This window comes from Leptonychotes weddellii, chromosome 4 (genome assembly GCF_054177405.1).
Source record: "Leptonychotes weddellii isolate Sample4059 chromosome 4, ASM5417740v2, whole genome shotgun sequence".
NCBI classification, from domain to species: Eukaryota; Metazoa; Chordata; class Mammalia; order Carnivora; family Phocidae; genus Leptonychotes; species Leptonychotes weddellii.
The window spans coordinates 130,344,167-130,363,433 of NC_138372.1; the positions used below are offsets into that span (position 1 = coordinate 130,344,167).

A 19,267-nucleotide genomic window follows, 5' to 3' on the forward strand; every position below is an offset into this window, starting at 1 on the left:
GAGGTCATATGATACATGTCTTTCTCTGAGTGACTTATTTCGCTCAGCATAACACCCTCCAGTTCCATCCACGTCATTGCAAATGGCAAGATTTCATTCCTTTTGATGGCTGCATAATATTCCATTGTATTTATATACCACATCTTCTTTATCCATTCATCTGTCGATGGACATCTTGGCTCTTTCCATAGTTTGGCTATTGTGGACATTGCTGCTATAAACATTGGGGTGCACGTACCCCTTCGGAAGGGATTGCATTCTTTATTGTGACTTCCATTTTGGAAATTTTCTTGCTTGAACTTTACCTGACAATCCTTTCCACATAGCAAAGGGTCCCCCCCCCCCCTCACTCTATGCAGAGTCCATAGCACTCACTACCTTTGTCCATCGCAGTCCCACATTTAAGCCTCAGAAGCCTTTTAGGTAAGCACCACCTTTGTGACCATTTTACTGATGAAGAAAACTGGGGCCTAAAGATTTAACAACTTTCTGGATCACAAAATAACAGAGCAACTGAGGCAGGTTTGAAACCCAGGCCTCCAAGATTCCAAAACTTAATGATTTAACCCCTACGCCAATCCAGACCCTCACTAATTGTGGTGGCTATTAAACCCACCCACTTTTGTGGAGGGTGGGGCAGAAAGGTCCTCTTGGACGAAAAGCAAAGTTGGCAAAATCAATTCGAATCTCTCTTAACTCGTATGATTTCCACCGCGGGGTAAACTCGGGGGCACCTTGACTTCGCGCTTTGGCTCTCAGGGCTCAGGCCCTCGCATCAGTACCCCTGTGGGTCCTCTACCTCCCCGCTGGCGGCGCGAGGGTGGGGCGGGGGCTCCGGGTCGTCTCGGGCGGCGGCCAATAGCGGTGCAGGGGTCAGACTCTGCTCCCCGCGAGGGGCGCAGCGGTTGCTAAGTGCAGGGAGGAGACGGATCCCGCGCCAGCACCCAGGGAAGGGGGAGGCGCGAGCGAGAGCGCGTGGGAGCGCGGAGGCCCGAGCCGGGAAGGGGGAGCGAGCCGAGAGAGACGCCAGGGAGGCGCGCGGGAGCGAACGCCCGCTCGGGAGCCGGAGCCCCGCGGCATTGCGGCCGCGCCCTAGCCGGAGCCCGTGCGGCAGCCCAGTCCCGCTCCGCCCGCCGCAGCCACGGCTCCGGAGGATGGAGGACTCCCGGGAGACGTCACCCTCCTCCAACAACTCCTCCGAAGAGCTCAGCTCTGCCCTGAAGCTGTCCAAGGGCATGTCGATCTTCCTCGACGTAAGTACAGGGCGCAGGAGTTGGGTCGGTGGTCCCCCCTGCATCTTTCCTCTTCCCCCGGAGGAGGGCGGTCGGTCCAGGAGCGGATCAGCCGCTGATCAGCTGTTTAGCCCCCAGAACACCAGCAGAACTACCTCCTACCTCGCTCTCCGGTCCCCCTGGAAATGCACCGAGCAAATGCGGGAGAAATGACTGCCACTCAACTTGTAGAAAAGGTTGCCCTGCGCCTGCAGCTCGGGGCTTAACAACCCTGAACGAACGGCAGAAGTTAAATTTTCCAACGGCGTGAGTTTCGTTGGGGACTCGATTTGTAAATACACCAGTCTCCATTCAGGTGAAGAGAGCATTTTAAAGGGGACTAATGGAGGGAGGGAACGTTAACTCAACTCCTTTCTGGTGTGCCCTGTTTGCAGCGCCCCCCTATCTCCCTGAAGCTCTAAGGCGACGGGGGAAGCAGTAGAGATTGCGATGCCTCGCCACCCTTCCCCAACCCCCACGGAGAGCAATTACTTTGAAAACATACTTGTTTTTCTATTTTACAGCGGTGGCCAAGATCTCTTTCATGATGATACTTTTTTTACTGCCACCTCCTATTTTTCCGTTTATCTCTCCTGTTATTCTCCTTCCCTATACCTCTCCAAGTTTTAATTACTACTCATCAAATTCTACCATTTGACTGTTCTTCATTTGGGCCTCTCCCCCCACCCCCACCCCCTTTCGGGATTGATTCCCTTCCTTCTTTTCTGAGACGGTGATCGTTCTTTCTCATTCTTGGTTTTCTTTTTTCTCTTTTCCTGCCCTCACGCTGTTTTTTTTTTTTTTTTTAAGATTTATTTATTTGACAGAGAGAGAGATAGCGAGAGCAGGAACACAAGCAGGGGGAGTGGGAGAGCTAGAAGCAGGCTTCCTGCTGAGCAGGGCGCCCGATGTGGGACTCGATCCCAGGATTCTGGGATCATGACCTGAGCCGAAGGCAGACGCTTAACGACTGAGCCGCCCAGGCGCCCCACGCTGGGGTTTTTAACCTTTACAGCAGTTTTGTTTCTTATTTATTTCTCAATTTTGCCTTATTGTCCCTTTCTGTTGTTTCTGTTCTTTATTATTTTTCGCCCTGTTGCCCAGCTCTTTTCTCTGCTGTTAGGATTCATGGTTTTCCTATCCCTCAGCTCCTGTTCCCTCAGCCCCTCCGTTGTCACATTGATGCTGTCCCCTGGAGGTAGTTGCTGGCTTAGTGGGAACAATGCTGGCCCCTTCTCATTTAGGCATGAGAGAAAATTGGCAAAAGGCTTTGAGGAGTGCTGTGTGCTCTTTCCTCTACCCTTCCCTGAGATCATTTCTTATTAAAATCCAGCTGTATATAAAACTGAAATACGTTTATTTGCAGAGAGATGAAAATGTGAGGAAATCAACTTAGTAGCATCATAATGGTGAAGCAGATGTCATGAAGATAAGGGGGATGGGGTGAGGAGCTCTCCCAAGTTTATTTTGAATGGATTAGCTGGGATTTTTTAATTGGGAAAGAAAACCATATGAATAATTAAATCTGGTCTAAGGCAAATGTTGTAGGTAAGGCTCAGCTGTGTCTCCTGGCAGCTTCCTCCCCTCATTACCATGCAGTTCCAGTTGGGGATCCAGGCTTTCTTGGCCGGCCATCTTCCCACAAAACAATCTGATTCCCATTCCTTCTCTCAGTAGGATTAAGTACCTTATTCTTCCTGTTCTGGTCAATCGAGTGATGTTTGGATGCTAATGGCTGATATTCTTCCTTTTCAATCCTGCCATTCAGGGCCAAAAAGCCCTTGCGGAAACCAAGCTGGGAGAAGGGGGCACAGAGCACCCCTGAGAAAGGAATGTTCAGGGATAGCATTAGGGTCCCAGAAACTCATGTCTATTATGAGGTCAGTGACTAAGCTGCCATGAAGTTGATTCAGAGAGGGCAAGAGAGCCTTCCATTCATTCTGGCCTGATCTTCACTCTGTCCCCCAAGGTTATCAGGTGCTTCTCTGTGACTTTCTTAAAGCAGTGAACAAATCCTTGTGATACTGTAGAGATGAATGGATTGAGCTGTATAAATGAAGGTCATCCTCCTCGACACACACACTAATCTTGACCCAACCGTTCAAACTGCTACGAAAAAAGAAAAAAAGAAGAAAAAAGAAAAGAAGAAATTAAAATCTTATTTATTATTGTATCTACACGATTTTTCTCAAGCTCTGTAAATAAACAGCATCAGGTCCCTGTCCTGAAGGAACACGTACTCTATGAATAGGATACCCTCGCTGCCTTCTATTTCTAGAATTTAAAAATAAAAAATATAAAACTAATTTCACACGAGAGATGTTGACATGCTTGTTTGCCAGTAAAATGCTAGTGTCTATAAAAAAAACAAAACAAAACAAAACCTGCCACTGGATTTTATCCGAATAGAAAAGATTTTGTTTACACTTTTCTTTGAGATATTTTGTGAAAAATCTAGCACTCTGGTGAAATATGTGACATGAAAAAGGATTAATTACTTAGGGATTTTTGAATTATTCATTTCTGGGTCATATTGTTTTTAGCAAAAATAAAATGTGAAATATAAATACATAATTTGATTTGTTTTAATATATTCTAGTAGCACTGCTAAAAAAGATTGCTTTTTGAATTCTAGTCAGATTGTAGTAAGTAGATAATAGGTATCCCCTATTCCAAAGAGGAACAGGAATGAAACCCATTAGAGCCTTCTGCATCACACAGACTGATTTCCAAATTTGAGGAAAACTTTGATTTCCAGTGTTTGTATTCCAATGCCACTGTAATAATCAGTCCTCTGAGAAATGATTTGAACTCTTTTGAGGATACCGTTGATGACATGACTAGGCATGTCCAACTGGTAAGAAACTAGCCATAGATCAGAAAATCAGAGAGGAATTTACCGTAACTATTGAATTTTGCTTCATTTTCCTTATGTCCAAATCAGCAACAATGATGACTACGGTACTTAATTTGAGAGGTTGTTGTATTAAGTGAGAGTTCACAGGATAAGAAAACTGAGAAGAAAAAGGAAATGAGCTATATAAATTTGAACTATTCTTGCTACATCAGTGTTCCCTATTGAATGCCTAAGTAACAGTAGCCAATCCACAAATTAATACAGACACTGATCCATTATGAATCTGATGTATATTATTTTCTATCTAAAAAATGACAGAATGACATGTCAGTTCATCATCAATACTCTTGAATGCCTCTGGGGGTGCTTAGAAACCCAGGGCTGGTAGCAAGGCACGTTCGGGCACCCCGGCCCACGCGGCATGCAGGAGACGGACTGCACTGGGTGTCGTGTGCAGCAACGTAAAAGGACCAGGACAATGACAGTTCTTTTCCTTCTTAACTCCTCTACACTCTCTTTTCCCAGGTTATTTCATTCCAGATAACAGAGGATAAACTCTAGAATACTAATCTGTATAGCATGTGGTCCCTCTTTTGAATCTTTACATTAATCAACTCCACTACTGTGCAAAGGGAGAACATTTTCAGATCATCCCCTGAAGCATGGTAAATGTAAAGTTAGTTACAACTTCACCACTTGCTGCCACTGTCTTTTCCCATACAGTTTTGATTTTTAGCTGGAAGGAAAGTGGCCCTTCCTCATTTGACTAGAGGCAGAAGTGGGGCCTGGGAGGTTCTGAAGGAGAGACAGGATTTTACTGTCTGTCTTCCCTTCCTTCCCCCAACCAAACATGCACACCCATGAACCCTGAACAAAATGCACAGTACCTGGATGGTCAGGGACTTGGTGAAAACAAGCAACAGCTTTGCTTGGTAAAAATACTGAATTCCGAAGCCCTGGACATATGCACCTATACTCATCTGTACAAGAGGTGAGATGGACAGGGGACCATCAGAGCAGAAACCATTTTCCAGGGTTGCCTGGGTGGCTCAGTCAGTCAAGCGCCTCCCTTTGGCTCAGGTCATGATCCCGGGGTCCTGGGATCAGCCCCACGTCATCGGACTCCCTGCTCAGTGGGGAGTCTGCTTCTCCCTCTGACCCTCCCCCCTCTTGTGCTCTCTCTCTCAAATAAATAAATAAAATCTTAAAAAAGAAAAAAAAGAAACCGTTTTCCAGGTATAACGGTTCTGTGACCAAACTCGGTTAGAGCTGTGTATCTCCTATCCTGCCTAGTGCGCACTAGATAATTTGAGGGAAATTGTTCAGTTGGGAACATGGCAGTTAACCCCCTCTTTGTCTACCCTAATTGGCCAAGCAAATATCACTCTCCTAATTTTAAGAAGCTGCAGAAATAAGGGAAACTTAGTTTAATGTTATCATACATTTAAAACTCTTTGCTCACACAAGGCCTATTCTAGGCAAGACTGAGAAGATAAAAATGTATGTGCCGATTACTTTTTCTCCAGTCCTCATCAGTGCCCACTCCCCTGCATCCTAGCTCAGTGGCAACTAGCAGAGTGGTAGCAAAACTGCCTCCTGGAGGTCAAGGTCTGCACACTAGTGTTTGCCTAGCAGGTCTTCCCTTCTGGATGCTACTCTGTGTTCTGGATGAGTGCCAACTTCCCTGTCCTCTATCCCCATTTCTCAGGAGTCTGACTGGCTCATCTCATTACTTAATTTTAACCTGGTACAGAGTAGGAAGCACTTATCAAATATTAGTTCAGTAAATAATGACTGTCAGTTTTTTAGGCCTCAGAGATAACATTTGCATTTTAACAACCTGCTTTCAATAACTTCAGGTGAGAAATGAGGAACTTCAATGAAGGCCTTCAAAGAAGAGCTTTGGGGTAAAGGATGCTATTCGAGAATTCTTAAATTGTTGCAAAAACACAGCGTAACCTCTGTTTGAGTTTTAATTCTGACCATAATATTTATATCTATTTACTGTCTATCCTGTGGCACTAACTGGTAAGATTAGCCAATCCAGATGACTATGGAGGTATAATGTAATGAACTTAGTTTTCATCTGCAGTACATTTCTTATTAGGCTGTGGGCTCAGAGGCAAAATTTGCAGCAGAGACAGTTCTGTTCATATTTAATTACAAAGAACTGTCTTAATAGAGAAAGCTACTGTCTTAATTTCATTTCTAAGAGGCTGAATGCTATTTAAGACAGTTCTTTATGGAATGAAATGTTGGAAGTCAGGGGTCCGAGTCTCTGGTGTGCAGTTATTCCTATTCTAGTTACTCATAAGGACACAAGAGAGCTTGAAATAGAATCTTAGGGTATATTAAAGGTAAGAATTAGGCTGTGTTTCATGTCTCTCTGACTCTCAGCTGCTTCATAGTTTCAGAGGAGAGGAGGAAGCTGGGTATGATGGAGAGATGGATTCCCAAAACCCCCGCTAGAAATTACCTCTGTGGAGTAAAAAGGATTTGTGTCTCATTCTGTTCTAAGCATAGAAGCTCTTAGGACTGAAAGCAGTTTTCTTACAATAATTAAATAAATTTACTTTATAAAGGGGGACCAGCTTATGCACACAAGTCAGGATGATACATAACTTGTTGGAAATTTTTCGTAGGTGAGATTTTTATTAATAATATTAGTATCTTATAATAAACACATTATAATAATGATTAGATTTAACCATACTTCATCTTCATAAGGTCAACAGAAGGAAAGAGGAAAATATTTATTTAGTAGAAAGCAGTAAAACTTTGGTAGTAAAAACTATTGCTCATGTTTCAAGCTGCCTACCAAGAAATGATGACCTAAATTTAAGAGCAGCTCTGGTTACTTAACATAACTCTATATTGCTCAGAAAAATGATCCTCAAGTGCCCCTTGCATGTGATTCAAGGTTATCTTTGCAATATGATAAAGGGACATTTTCTCTGGTACTATATATAACATAGCTGTGTGTTATATTATGCAGATTTTTTTTCTGTCAGTCTACAGTATCAGCAAGGGCTAATTTGACTGTTGCTAACAGAAAAAAAAATAACCCAAACTATCTTAAGATTTAAAACAATAATTTAAAGACTCCTGTAATGAAAAATGGAGATCATGTCAGGATGGCTTGATCAGAAGCTCAGAGAGTGTCACCAGGATCCACTTTCAGTCTCTGGATAGACCCTGCTTTCTTGAGGGCTCGTTACGTCCCGGTTTTATGTTGTATCGATTTCCTAAGGCTGCTGTAACAGTGTTCTGCACACAGAGTGCCTTAAACGACCAAATGTATCCTCTCAGTTCTGGAGGCTAGATGGCTGCCATCAAGGTGTAGGTAGGATGTCGCTACCTCTGCGCTCTGAATCTGCTCAGTGCCTCTCCCCTAGCTTCTCACTGTGGTCAGTCCTTTACATTCTTTGGCTTGCAGCAGCATCACACCAATATCTGCCTCCATTATCATATGGTCTCCTCTGTCTAAGCTTCTTTGAATCTCGCTTTCCTTACAAAGTCACCAGTCTTTGGATGTAGGGCCCACCCCAATGCGGTAAGATCTTATCTTAATATGATTACATCAGCAAAGACTGTTTTCCAACAAGGTCACCTTCACAGTTACTGGGGGTTAGGACTTCCACTTTTGTTTTGAGGCAACACAGTTCAACCCATGATGGATATAATAACAGAAGGGGGGAGAGCAGCTTCTTACCTATATCTTCCCAGGTTCAAAGTCAGCAGAAGAAAGTGCGTCTCTCTTGACAATTCAAGCAAAACCATGGCCTTACTGTGCTCCTGCCTGAGTAATCACTGTGGCCAGAGTGATGTGACACCCTGTTTGCCAGGCCCAAGTGCTCTGCCCAATCCTCAAGCTCATGGGCCATGAGTGGAGAAAAGACTGGTTGCCCGGAAGAAAATTTTGAACTCATTACCAAAGATACCTGATGGCCAAGCAGTTCTTATCCACCAAAGATAATACAATTAATGCATAGAAGTAAAGTAAGATTTAATGTAGACATGTGAGCTCTATTTATTCATAATTTCTTATTTTTTTCTATTTATTCCCAGTTTATTGAGCTATGATTGACTTACATTAAATTGCACATATTTAAAGTGAAAAGTTGATGAGTTTTTACATATATATATATAGGCCTATAAGACCCTTACCATAATTGAGATAATAAATATATCTACCACTCCAGAAAGTTTTCTCGTGTCCTTTTATAATGCCCTCCCTGCTCATTTGTATGCAACCCTTAATCTTATTTCTGTTGCTATGGATTAGTTTGCATTTTCTAGAATTTTATATAAATGGAATCATATAGCAGGTAATTTTTGTGTCTAGGTTTTTACTCAACATCATTATTTAGCGATCCATCTAGGTTATTGTGTGTATCAAGAGCTCATTCCTCTTTATTGCTCAGTAGTATTCACTGTATGGATGTGTCACAGGTTTTTTATGCATTCACTTGTTCAAAGACATTTGGGTTGTTTTCAGTTTCTGACTATTCTAAGGAAACATCTCAATTGGGAAATCTTTATTTAAAATTGGAATTTCCACGAGACGCCTGGGTGGCTCAGTCGGTTAAGCGTCTGCCTTCGGCTCAGGTCATGATCTCAGGGACCTGGGATAGAGTCCTGCATGGGCTCCCTGCTCAGTGAGGAGCCTGCTTCTCCCTCTGCCTGCTGCTCCCCCTGCCTGTGCGCTCTCCCTCTCTCTGACAAATAAATAAAATCTTAAAAAATAAATAAATAAAATTGGAATTTCTTTTATTTACTAATGGGTGAATTATGTGTGAGTATAATGTTCATTGCAATTGCAAAAAAATGGTAATAAAATTTTTTTTTCTCTTTCAGATACTGAGGAGAGCAGATAAAAATGGTAAGACCAAAAATCTGTAGTTTCTATTTATTGATCTCTTACCTTTTAGATCACCTTCTAAAGAATAATAAGAAAGAGAGAGGAGAACCCAAGAAATTGATACATAAAATGTCAGCCTCTGGTACTCATAAGAGTTTTAGGCAAGTTTATGGCTCCAGATATGCATGAGAAGTTGAAAGAGGTACTTACATTTGACAGGAAGATGGAATTTATGCCTTTGAAGTGAGCAGCTCTCATAGCTCTGGCTTTTCCCTTTTATGCTTTAATTTTAAAGTAAGAACAGCTTCTATTCATTGAGTGTCTCCTGTGTGCCAGGCATTGGGTCAAGTGCTTTGAGTTATTTCTTAGAGTTAATAAGATATAGATCTGAGACTTGAATCCCAGGTCTGTGTGGCATGGGAGTCTAGGCTGTCCACGCTGAACTTCAGGGTGACCTTGGGGACTGTTGTTGCACTTGAAGGTGGCTATCTGGAAGCCTGCGTTGCCAACCTTACCTTCGCTCCATGGCTCCCGGCCATTGCTCTCGCGTTGGAAGTGTATACCCTGGGACCGATAATCTACAGAGACAGAGAAGTAAGAGAAACTAGAAGAAAACAATTGTTCTGTCAGAGGAACTACAATTTAAATGAAGCCTGCACAAAGTCCAACTATAAGCTGTCATAAGGAATATCTTTTGACTCTTATCCCACTACAAATTGTGTTCCATAGAACACCGAATCAGAGCTTATCAAGTTTATTTTGCTGTTATAGTATAAGTACATAATAGAGCTATGTTCTTGACAAGACTTTCTCAACAAATTTAGGAGACAGAGTCCTTTCCTTTTCTTGAAATCGGATTTCTTATCTGTGGGGAAGGCTTACAGGCAGAGTCCAGATCTGACACTTCTAAAAACATTTGTTGTGGTCTAGTGAGCCCTTAAGCAGCCAGATCAAGAAAATCTTCATTGGCACTATATAGCTTTTCACACAACAGAAAATATATTACCCCAAGGAGCAATAAAATACTGTCCCAAACCCTGATAATATTTAACTGTGCCTGTCCATCAGAATGTTTTCTCAAACTATGTTACAGGGGTTAATATATTATCAATTCAAAGGGTTTTTTTCTTTTTTCACTGGAATGCCTTGATTAATTTTTAAGACAGATGTAATGATGCTATCATCTTGTGTCTTCATCCTATTTGTTGGCCTTGTGCCTGACATCCAAACCCAGTGATGCCCGAAGCACAACTGAATAGTCCATATGGCTCCGTGCTGTCTGCCTGTGATTTCAGCAGCCATTTGCAGTTCAGAGATGCCTTTTCTCTCTCTCTCTCCCTCAGCTCCTAGTTTTCTCAGGCTGCACCTTCCTTTCCTTGGACCCCAAGGTCTGATTGAAGGTCATTATTACCTTCAAGAGTATATATCACTCTTCTCTCCATCAAAACTTGCATCTTTTGGTGGCCTACTGTCATAATCCATAGTCATAATAAAAAGCACTTGAAAAACCAAATTCATGATTTACTGGAGTTTATGATAACCTCATATGTTATGCTATGAAGAATGGTCCCTTGGACTGGGAGCCCTGTGTGGGCCTCTTCAGTCCCCAGTTTTTTTTACTTGCTTCCTTCCCGTATATGATACCTCTCGCTCCCTGCCCTAATGCCTGATCCTAATGTGCTGTCAAGGCTATCTGCCCTTCTGCTCTTATTCTTACAGTCTTCACCATGCATCCTCTTCTGCAGCTCTCTGAAGCACCAGGGATTCTCTGAGCATCACTCCTTCTGTCACACCTCTGTAGTGTCCTTGCTTTGACTTCCACATGCTCTACCCTTTCCACTCTTAGCCAGCTTGAGAACTCACATGTATTGCTTGCATCTTGCTCAGAAGACACCTTGTCGAAAAGCCTTCCTCAGCTTCCCCTTGCAGGGCCCCGCCCTCTATCTGGGCTCTCCGCACTGTGGCTTGTATTGATTATTCCCTTTTGCGGAGACTGCCGTTGTTTGCTGGTGATTCTACTCCCTTAAGCCAAACTTGCCTCTCTAGGGTGAGGAACTTGTCTTATGAATGGATCCTATGCCCAGCCAGTACTGGGTACTCAATGAATGTTCACTTAATGAATTAACAATGACTAATGACATTTTCCTCCATTACCCATCTCCCTTCTGTCTATCTACTCTTTCCCCTGCCTTCCATCCTGCTTTACTCTTCTCCCTCATTCTCAGTGTAAAGTGAGAGGAAGGCAGAGAGAGGCAGGTCTGGGTTTAAATCACAGCTCTGCACCTAGTAGCTCTGTGGCTTTGGGTAAGTAACAAACTCTTCACCCTCAGCTCTCTCATCTACAGAATAGAGGTAATAGCATCTATGTGTGTCATGGGGTTATTATGAGTAATCAATGACATACAGATACAAAGTCCACAGGGAAGTGCATGGTGCACAGTAACAACTTACACCTGCTTATTTTGGAGTTGTGATGCCTTGGCTAGTGGAGACACTTGGTGACATTCCAGTCATTTCTATTTCAGTGGAATTTAGGGGGAAAAAGTCTATTTACCATACATGCAGAATTGAGAAAGGGAAAAAGTATAGTGGATAATCTAATGTAAAGGAGAAGATACCAGCATTAAAAAAAAACAAAACATCTTTCTGAACCATGTGTTCATTCCGTTCTGTATTTGTAAATAAAGAGCTGCTGCATGTACGTGATCTCTGGGTAACAGACCCTCATATGACAGAATCCCTCATGGACTGCATAATTGGTGATGGAGTAAAAACGGGAATAAGAGGTCATAAGCAGTATGATACTTAGTTTACCAGAGTGCAGATTTAGCTTCTGGGATCTATCTGACATGAGAGAAGCTGCTGGAGAAATGGGTGGGGAAAAGATACATGATAGCAATTAGCTGTAATAATGCTGTCTTAGAGAGATTCATTTGGTTTTGGTTGCTGTTCTAAAATCATAGGCTAGGATCCTAGACATAAAGACAGACCTCAAAATAGGATAGATTAGAAGAGATGTGAGTGCTTTGATCTAAAGAGCCCAGAATTAAACCTAAAAATGCAAAACTCCTAAGAAAGCTTACTTAAATGCAGGTTGAATGAAAATGGAAATGATACATGGGTATTTGTAAAATTGGCAAAAAAAAAAAATTTAACCTTAGAAAAAGGCAAAAATGAAAGGCTCATAGTAATTAAGAACACCATGGATTGCTTTTGCTGATGTGCACTTCCTAAGATCTGCTGCCATTCTTGACCAGCAAATAGGTAGGCTGTTAGGGTGGCTCTTTTAATCCCAATGAATGACTGATCTCTGTAAGAAATTGTCATAGTTCTCCTCAGTGGCCTTTAATCTATTCCAGCAGCCTGTACATTATAAATCTGTGAGGACAGAGAATGTGCCTATTTCACATAGCATCAGGCCCACAGTGGTGATCAAAATGCCTGTCAGAGAAAGACAATTATCATATGGCTTCACTCATATGTGGAACATAAGAAAAAGGGCAGAGGACTGTAGGGGAAGGGAGGGAAACTGAATGGGAAGTCATCAGAGAGGGAGAAAAACCATGAGAGACTCTTAACTCTAGGAAACAAACTGAAGGTTGCTGGAGGGGAGGTAGGGGAGGAGTTGGGGTAACTGGGTGATGGGTATTAAGGAGGGCACATGATGGGATGACTAGGTGTTAAGTGAAACTGATAAATTATTGAACGCTACATCTGAAACTAATGTTGTACTATAAGTTGGCTAATTGAATTTAAATTAAAAAATGCCTGTCACAACATCCGTGCTCAATAAATACTTGCATATCTATTTGTAAGAGGTGCATGACCGACAGTCTGATACTGAAAATTGAAGAAGAAACACAATCTTATACATCAGTTAATCAAACTAAGCATTGTTGTTATTTATCTGTTGTTTATTAATTAATAATATTAGCTAAAACCCTAAAGTTTCCACCAAAAACAGTGTTAGAACTAATGAATGAATTCAGTAAAGTTGCAGTGTACGAAAACAATGTACAAAAATCTGTTGCATTTTTATATACTGACAATGAACTATCAGAAAAAGAAACTAGGAAAACAATCCCATTTACAGGTGCATCAAAAATAATGAAATACTAGAAATAAATTTAACCAATGTGGTGAAAGACTTGTACAGACATTGATAAAAGACATTAATGAGAGAAGTTAAAAAAGGACAAAAATATTTGGAAAGATATTCTGTGCTAGTGGATTAGAAGACAATATTGTTAAAATGTTGATATTACCCAAAGCAATCTAGAGATTCAATGTATTTCCTTTCAGAATTTTGGTGGACTTTTTCAGAAATAGAAAAAACAATCTTAAAATTGGAACAGAACTACATCTGGCATTAAAAACACTAATATAGGGGCACCTGGGTAGCTCAGCTGGTTAAGCATCTAACTCTTGATTTGGGCTCAGGTCATGATCTCAAAGTCATGAGATTGAGCCCTGCTTGGGGCTCCGCACTCAGCACAGAGTCTGCTTGGGATTCTCTCTCCTCTCCTTCTGCCTCTCCCCCAACTCTGTCTCTCTCTCTCTCTCAAATAAGTAAAATCTTTAAAAAATAAAATAAAAAATAAAAGTAAAAACACTAATATAAGAACAATTGATATTGAATTTGTGTTTGGGTATATTTTGAAGACTTCACTGGATCATTATATAACCTATGTTAATAGGTTAATTGAGAATTGGTAAGAGCCTTTCAATGTGGTTGCCCAAGGTTTGGTTTATTCAATTAACATGTACAAATATGACCTCAGGTAGAGGGGTGAAACACAGGGTCGGTAAGTGGGAGTATTTTCCCTGAAGACAGGGAAACTTTCTGAGTACCACCCAGAGGTCTGTGGTTCTGTATTTCCTGCATCTTGATCACAAGGCCGTCCTTTGATGTGAGCTACTTAGTCAAGCATCACCAGCCCCACACGGGGCTCCATAGCCTCGCTGATCTTTTATTCAGGGATCCTAGCCCCAAATAAGGATGAAAAGATTAAAAAACTGGGCTCTGGAAATCAGGATTATTGGCATAAGGCTGATTTTTAGTTCATAATTCCTCACTATTTTCTCAAAATGTTTTGGGAACATCGGTGTAACTAATTCCAGAGCAGGAGGGATCAGATATAGGCAGTATACCCATGTTTACTCTCAGGCATATGCAAACTTGCAGACTCTTCAACTACACACCTACCGGCTTGAAAGTCAGTGCAAAGTCTAGTAAGAGCTGTTTGTTGAAAAAAAAATCTCATGCCCTAACAACGACCTGGGAAGAAGAGGCTCATCAAGGATTACAAGGCTTGGGAGTCCATGAGGGCAAGTTCTGACTGGAATAATTTTTTTGAACAAAATAAGGAAAAACACATTTTCTATTTCCACAGTATGTATTCTTTTTCTAAAATATAAAGCAGTTTCACTTTCATAAATGTGTTGCTTTTCTGCCAAAAGCAGAAAACTGTGAAAATTCTTATCATTACATAGCTGGGCTAATCAGCTGTCATAGAAACAGAGAATTTCTATTCAAATGACCGAGCTGGGGACATGAATGCCATGGGCAGCCAAAGGCTCAGAAGTCAGAGCCGCTCTGATAGCTGATCCTGCCGTTTATGGAGCAAACTGTCTACTTTAAATCGGTGCCTCTACTGTAAGTGCTGTCTGTGATCTAGATTTGTAGGTTAGCAGCCCAGCATTCCTTTTCCTTTCTGTTCTGCAGTGAATCATCTCCTCTACTCCATCTAAATGGGGGAGGCATATAGCACTATGGTTAAGCTAGACTTTGCAGTCAGATGTCCTGGGTTCAAATCCCAATTCCTCTTTCTCCGTGATCTGAGCAAGCGACTTAACTTCCTCATCTGTAAGATGGGAATAAAAACAATACCTCTCAAAAACAAATCAAAACAAAACAAAACAAAAACAATGCCTCTCTCCCAGGCTTGTTGAATGACTAAAAGAGATAATACAGATTTTCTGGGAAAGGTGCCTGGCCCTTAAGAAGCTACATAAGTGTTACCTATTTTCATTTTTAAAAAAGATTTATTTATTTATTTGGGAGAGAGAGTGTGGGGACGGGTAGTGGGAGAGGGAGAGAATCTCAAGTAGACCCCCTCTGAGCAAGAGCCCAACACGGGGCTCGATCTCAGGATCCTGAGATCACGACCTGAGCCAAAACCAAGAGTCGGACACTTAACCGACTATGCCACCCAGGTGCCCCCCCACTTTCATTTTTTATCCTAATGCTTATTCTTATTTGGTGGGACAGTCAATCACAATGTCCCACCCACCCTCCCACTCGTGCTGAGCTATTCACCTGGCAGTGCCCAGATGTTCTGTCCATGAGGACCTTGCTAAGCCCTCACAGCTGCCCTGGTGCTGTCCTATCTTTGCCATGGTCATTCAGCTTTTCCTATCGTTTGCAAACCAACCACCCTAATATAATTTCTCTCGTGTGCTTGGAGTCAGCCCCAAGACACCCTTCGGGTTCTATACCACAGGACTGAAAAGTAAGGAAACTGAATTCATTTTTACTCATGGTTTTTAAATAAAGTAATTAGAGAAATTGGAAAAACTGAAATGTATGTCATACCTTCAGTATCTAAGGTTCTCCTTAATATCAAAACCGTTGCAGTGCTGGATTTTGTTGGCTGTGTCTTCATGATGTCAAAATGACCAGTGGGTCAGTGTATTCCTTTAAAAGTAGAAATATTTTGATTTGTTTTCCAACTGTTTATTGCTTACACTGTTTTTAAATGTTTTATTAGGGTTAATGAGAACTATGCACAGAAATGATAGTGTAAGGTTTGGAGTTAGAAATCTTAATCCTGGTCTCAACTCTCCTACCCTTCCTCCATCTTTCTCTCTTTCATTCATTCAACTACGACCAGGCAATGCGCCTATTTGCCAGATCCTATGTTAGGCACTGAAGATACTACAATAAATAAGGGTAAATTAGAGTCACTACAGCACACTCACACATATACACAGTACAAGGAATGGAATGAAGTTCCATTAAATTAAAGTTCAAATTCTAGAGGGGAGATAAACATGAATAGAAAATAATTATACACTCTAATAAGTGCTGTGATATAAATCGATACCAGATTCTATACTGGAGTAATATTTCTGTAGTGTGAATCTGATACGATCACTTCTCTGTTCAAAATCCTTCCTTCGTTACTTGTTTGTTACAGGATAAAATCCAGACTCCTGAGCATTGTGTCCCCTGCCCAGCCTCCACTCCCTCCATTATCTCTGAAGGACGCTGTCTCTGACTCCGCCAGCCCTCAGTGTCCAGACAAGCACAGCTTTGTCTGCTGGGAATGACCTTCATCCTTCTGCTTTCGGCCTAAGTTTCTCTCTCCTAGGAAGCCCCCTCTGAGTTTGGTTTGGCAGAGAATGGCTTGGGAGTCAGGGGTTGATACGTAAACTAGTTCTGCCATGTGCAAACTGTGTAACTTTGGGTAGGTTCTTAAAGATCCATGTTTGGCTTATAGGGCTGTTGTGATGATTCAATGAAATAACACAAAGTACCACACACATGACAAATACACACTCAGTAAATATTAATGTCTTTGCCTGACTACCCACCATTCTCTCATCCATAGTTTCATTACATTTTGTATATAATACCATTTATCACATTATACTGAATAATTTGTGGGTATGTTCTCCTACCCCCTATTAGAATGCAAGCCTTTTGAAGGCCAGGAACTATACACCTTTGTATACCTAGTGATCAGTATGATGTTTGATTTATTGTTAGTATTTCATAAACATTCCTGAATTGCTATGGGACCACAGAGGCCGGTGGTCTAATTCTGCCTGGGGTGCTGAGTAAGCCTCCCCTTGAGCTGTAATCCATCTGAGTAGGTATACATTAGATGGGGGACAGGTAATTCCAGGTAAAAGGAAAAGTGAGTACAAAGCCACACAACTTGAAAAATTACATAGGAATTAGTTACTGAACATAATTTCTTGATTTGTAAAAATATATATTGAATACCTACCATGCTTATATCTGAAACCACACTCTTAATCCCAGCTGCCTGCTTGTTTAGTAGTGTTTCCCAAGTCAAGAAACAGCACTGCTATTCAGCAGGTGCTCCAACCAAAAGCTTCGGAGGCATCCATGATTCTGCTCCTTCTCTAATAACTCCACATCTAATCCATTAATAGGCCCTGTTGGCTCCACTGTTAAAATACCTTCAAAATCAAATCACTTCACACTACTTCCAAATCTCTACCCTAGTTAAAACCTCCATACTCTGGCGCCTGGACTGCAAAACCCTCCAGATCAAAGCTGTTGAAAGCTTCAATAAATCCATGGCAAACATAATAGAGATAAGAAACCGAAGTTTATATTTTTGAATGTATTATCAACAAAGACTTGGTAATTAATAAAAAATGTTTAAGAGAGATGAAGGTATTTAATGGTATGCCGTACTTACGGGTGGGGGCAGGAGGGTCAGATTTCTAGTTTCTGGCTTGGGTAAACTGGGTAGATAATGAGACTATTATTTATGATGAGAATGTCTTACATATTAAAAGTTATTTTTTGTAATATTGGGGCCACTTTTAGTTAGGAGAGCGTACTTACAAATATCTGTTGCTGTTAACAAGAAACATTGTCTTTTTCCTTAATATTTTAAAATCATGCCTAAATTATTAAAAATAGAATAACTTTACATTACTAAGACCTATATGACCATGAGAAAATAGGTTCGGACTCAAAAGAAAATATTACAGTAATTACTGTAAATCACCCGACCCAAGGGTTACTCTATGCCAGATGCTCTGCTAGGCATAATTTTATTTAATCTCCATAACAGTCTTATGAGGAAGATAATACCATTATCCCAATTTTGTCAATAAGTAACCTGAGACATAGATAATTTGTTTAATGTCACAGAACAAGTAAATACAATTTATATCCAGCTTCCCCTCTAACGTAAAAGCCCTAGTACTTAGCTCAGGAGGCTTCATGTACTGTGGCTCACCTCTGTAGTGGGGTGATGCTGTTGAAGTGTAGAAATATCAGTCTTTCCACATGCATAATGCTGAGTGATTCAGTGTTATTTAAAAATTAAAGACAAAAGATACATGGAATTATTTTGGTGATGATCCTGTTTGTAGGTAACAGAGTTTAATGGAGATTTGGAACCAAAAAGTAGCCTTTCATCTTGGCTCTACCGTTTGTTCTTTCATTCACTCATCCATTCATTTGCCTAATATTTTATGAGTGTTCTCTATATGCTGGACACTGCTAGGTGGTGGAAATACAAAGATTAAAAAAACACATAAACTTTAGGATGCATCCACCAGGGTGTGGGCTTGAACAAATTAATGAACCTCTTTCAACCTGTTTCCTCATTTTTAAAGTAAAAAATAATAATAATAAAATTTAAATAGCAGTGCTATTGTGAGGAATGTGCAAGGTAAATATATGTAAAGTCCCAAGGATTTTGTTTAGTATGTTGTAAATATTTAAAACATGTCAGTTCCCTTCTACCTTCACTAAGGTATCTTAGTCTTTAGGTCCTAAAGATATGATTTCTTTACTTGTGAATTAATTATGAAAGCAGGCCAAAAACTGTGAATCCTTACAAAAGCTTTATGCTACTAGGACAAATTATATATTTGTATAATGAAAATAACTCTTTTTAGATGTTTGCACATAGATTTGGAGAAAACTTGGTCAATCACCTCTAAACAATTTGGGACTTGAGGTAGGGAAGGGATATTGAATAATGTTGTCCTTTGGGAACTTAGCATCTTATTGATTAAAAAAGTCATAAACAGGGGCACCTGGGTGGTTCAGTCAGTTAAGTGTCTCCCTTTGGCTCAGGTCATGATCCGGGGGTCCTGGGGTGGAGCCCGCATTGGGCTCCCTGCTCAGCGGGGAGTCTGCTTCTCCCTCTCCCTCTGCCGCTCCCCCTGCTTGTGCTTTCTCACTCTGTCAAATAAATAAATAAAATCTTTTACAAAAGGCATAAACAGAGAAAATTGAATAACAATGTCGTCAACAATGCAAGAAGTATCACTAATCCAAATGAATGCTAAATATACTTACGTATGAGTTCAGAGGAAGAGTTCTTCGGGCTTGGGGTCACCTAGGTAAGCTTATAGAATATGGTCCTCAACTAAAATCTCTAAAGATGAGTAAAAATTAAGACAGCTAGAAAAAAAAGAAAGATAGTTATCAGGTCCAATTCAGTTCAAAGTGCCCCAAACCCAATTCAGATTATAAAATAGGGAGTTTGTTGGCTCTTA

At 41.1% G+C, this 19,267-nt stretch overlaps 1 protein-coding gene across 1 annotated transcript in view; it reads left to right on the forward strand.

Annotated features, from left to right (window-relative positions):
- The first annotated feature begins 913 nt into the window (after nt 1-913).
- The window catches only part of NECAB1 (N-terminal EF-hand calcium binding protein 1), a 145,525-nt gene continuing 127,171 nt past the window's right edge, over nt 914-19,267 (forward strand). Inside the window, exons 1-2 of the mRNA XM_081816231.1 lie at nt 914-1,253; nt 8,986-9,010. Coding sequence (XP_081672357.1) covers nt 1,155-1,253; nt 8,986-9,010 — 124 coding nt within the window. The 5' untranslated portion in view covers nt 914-1,154. The remainder of the gene's footprint in view (nt 1,254-8,985; nt 9,011-19,267) is intronic.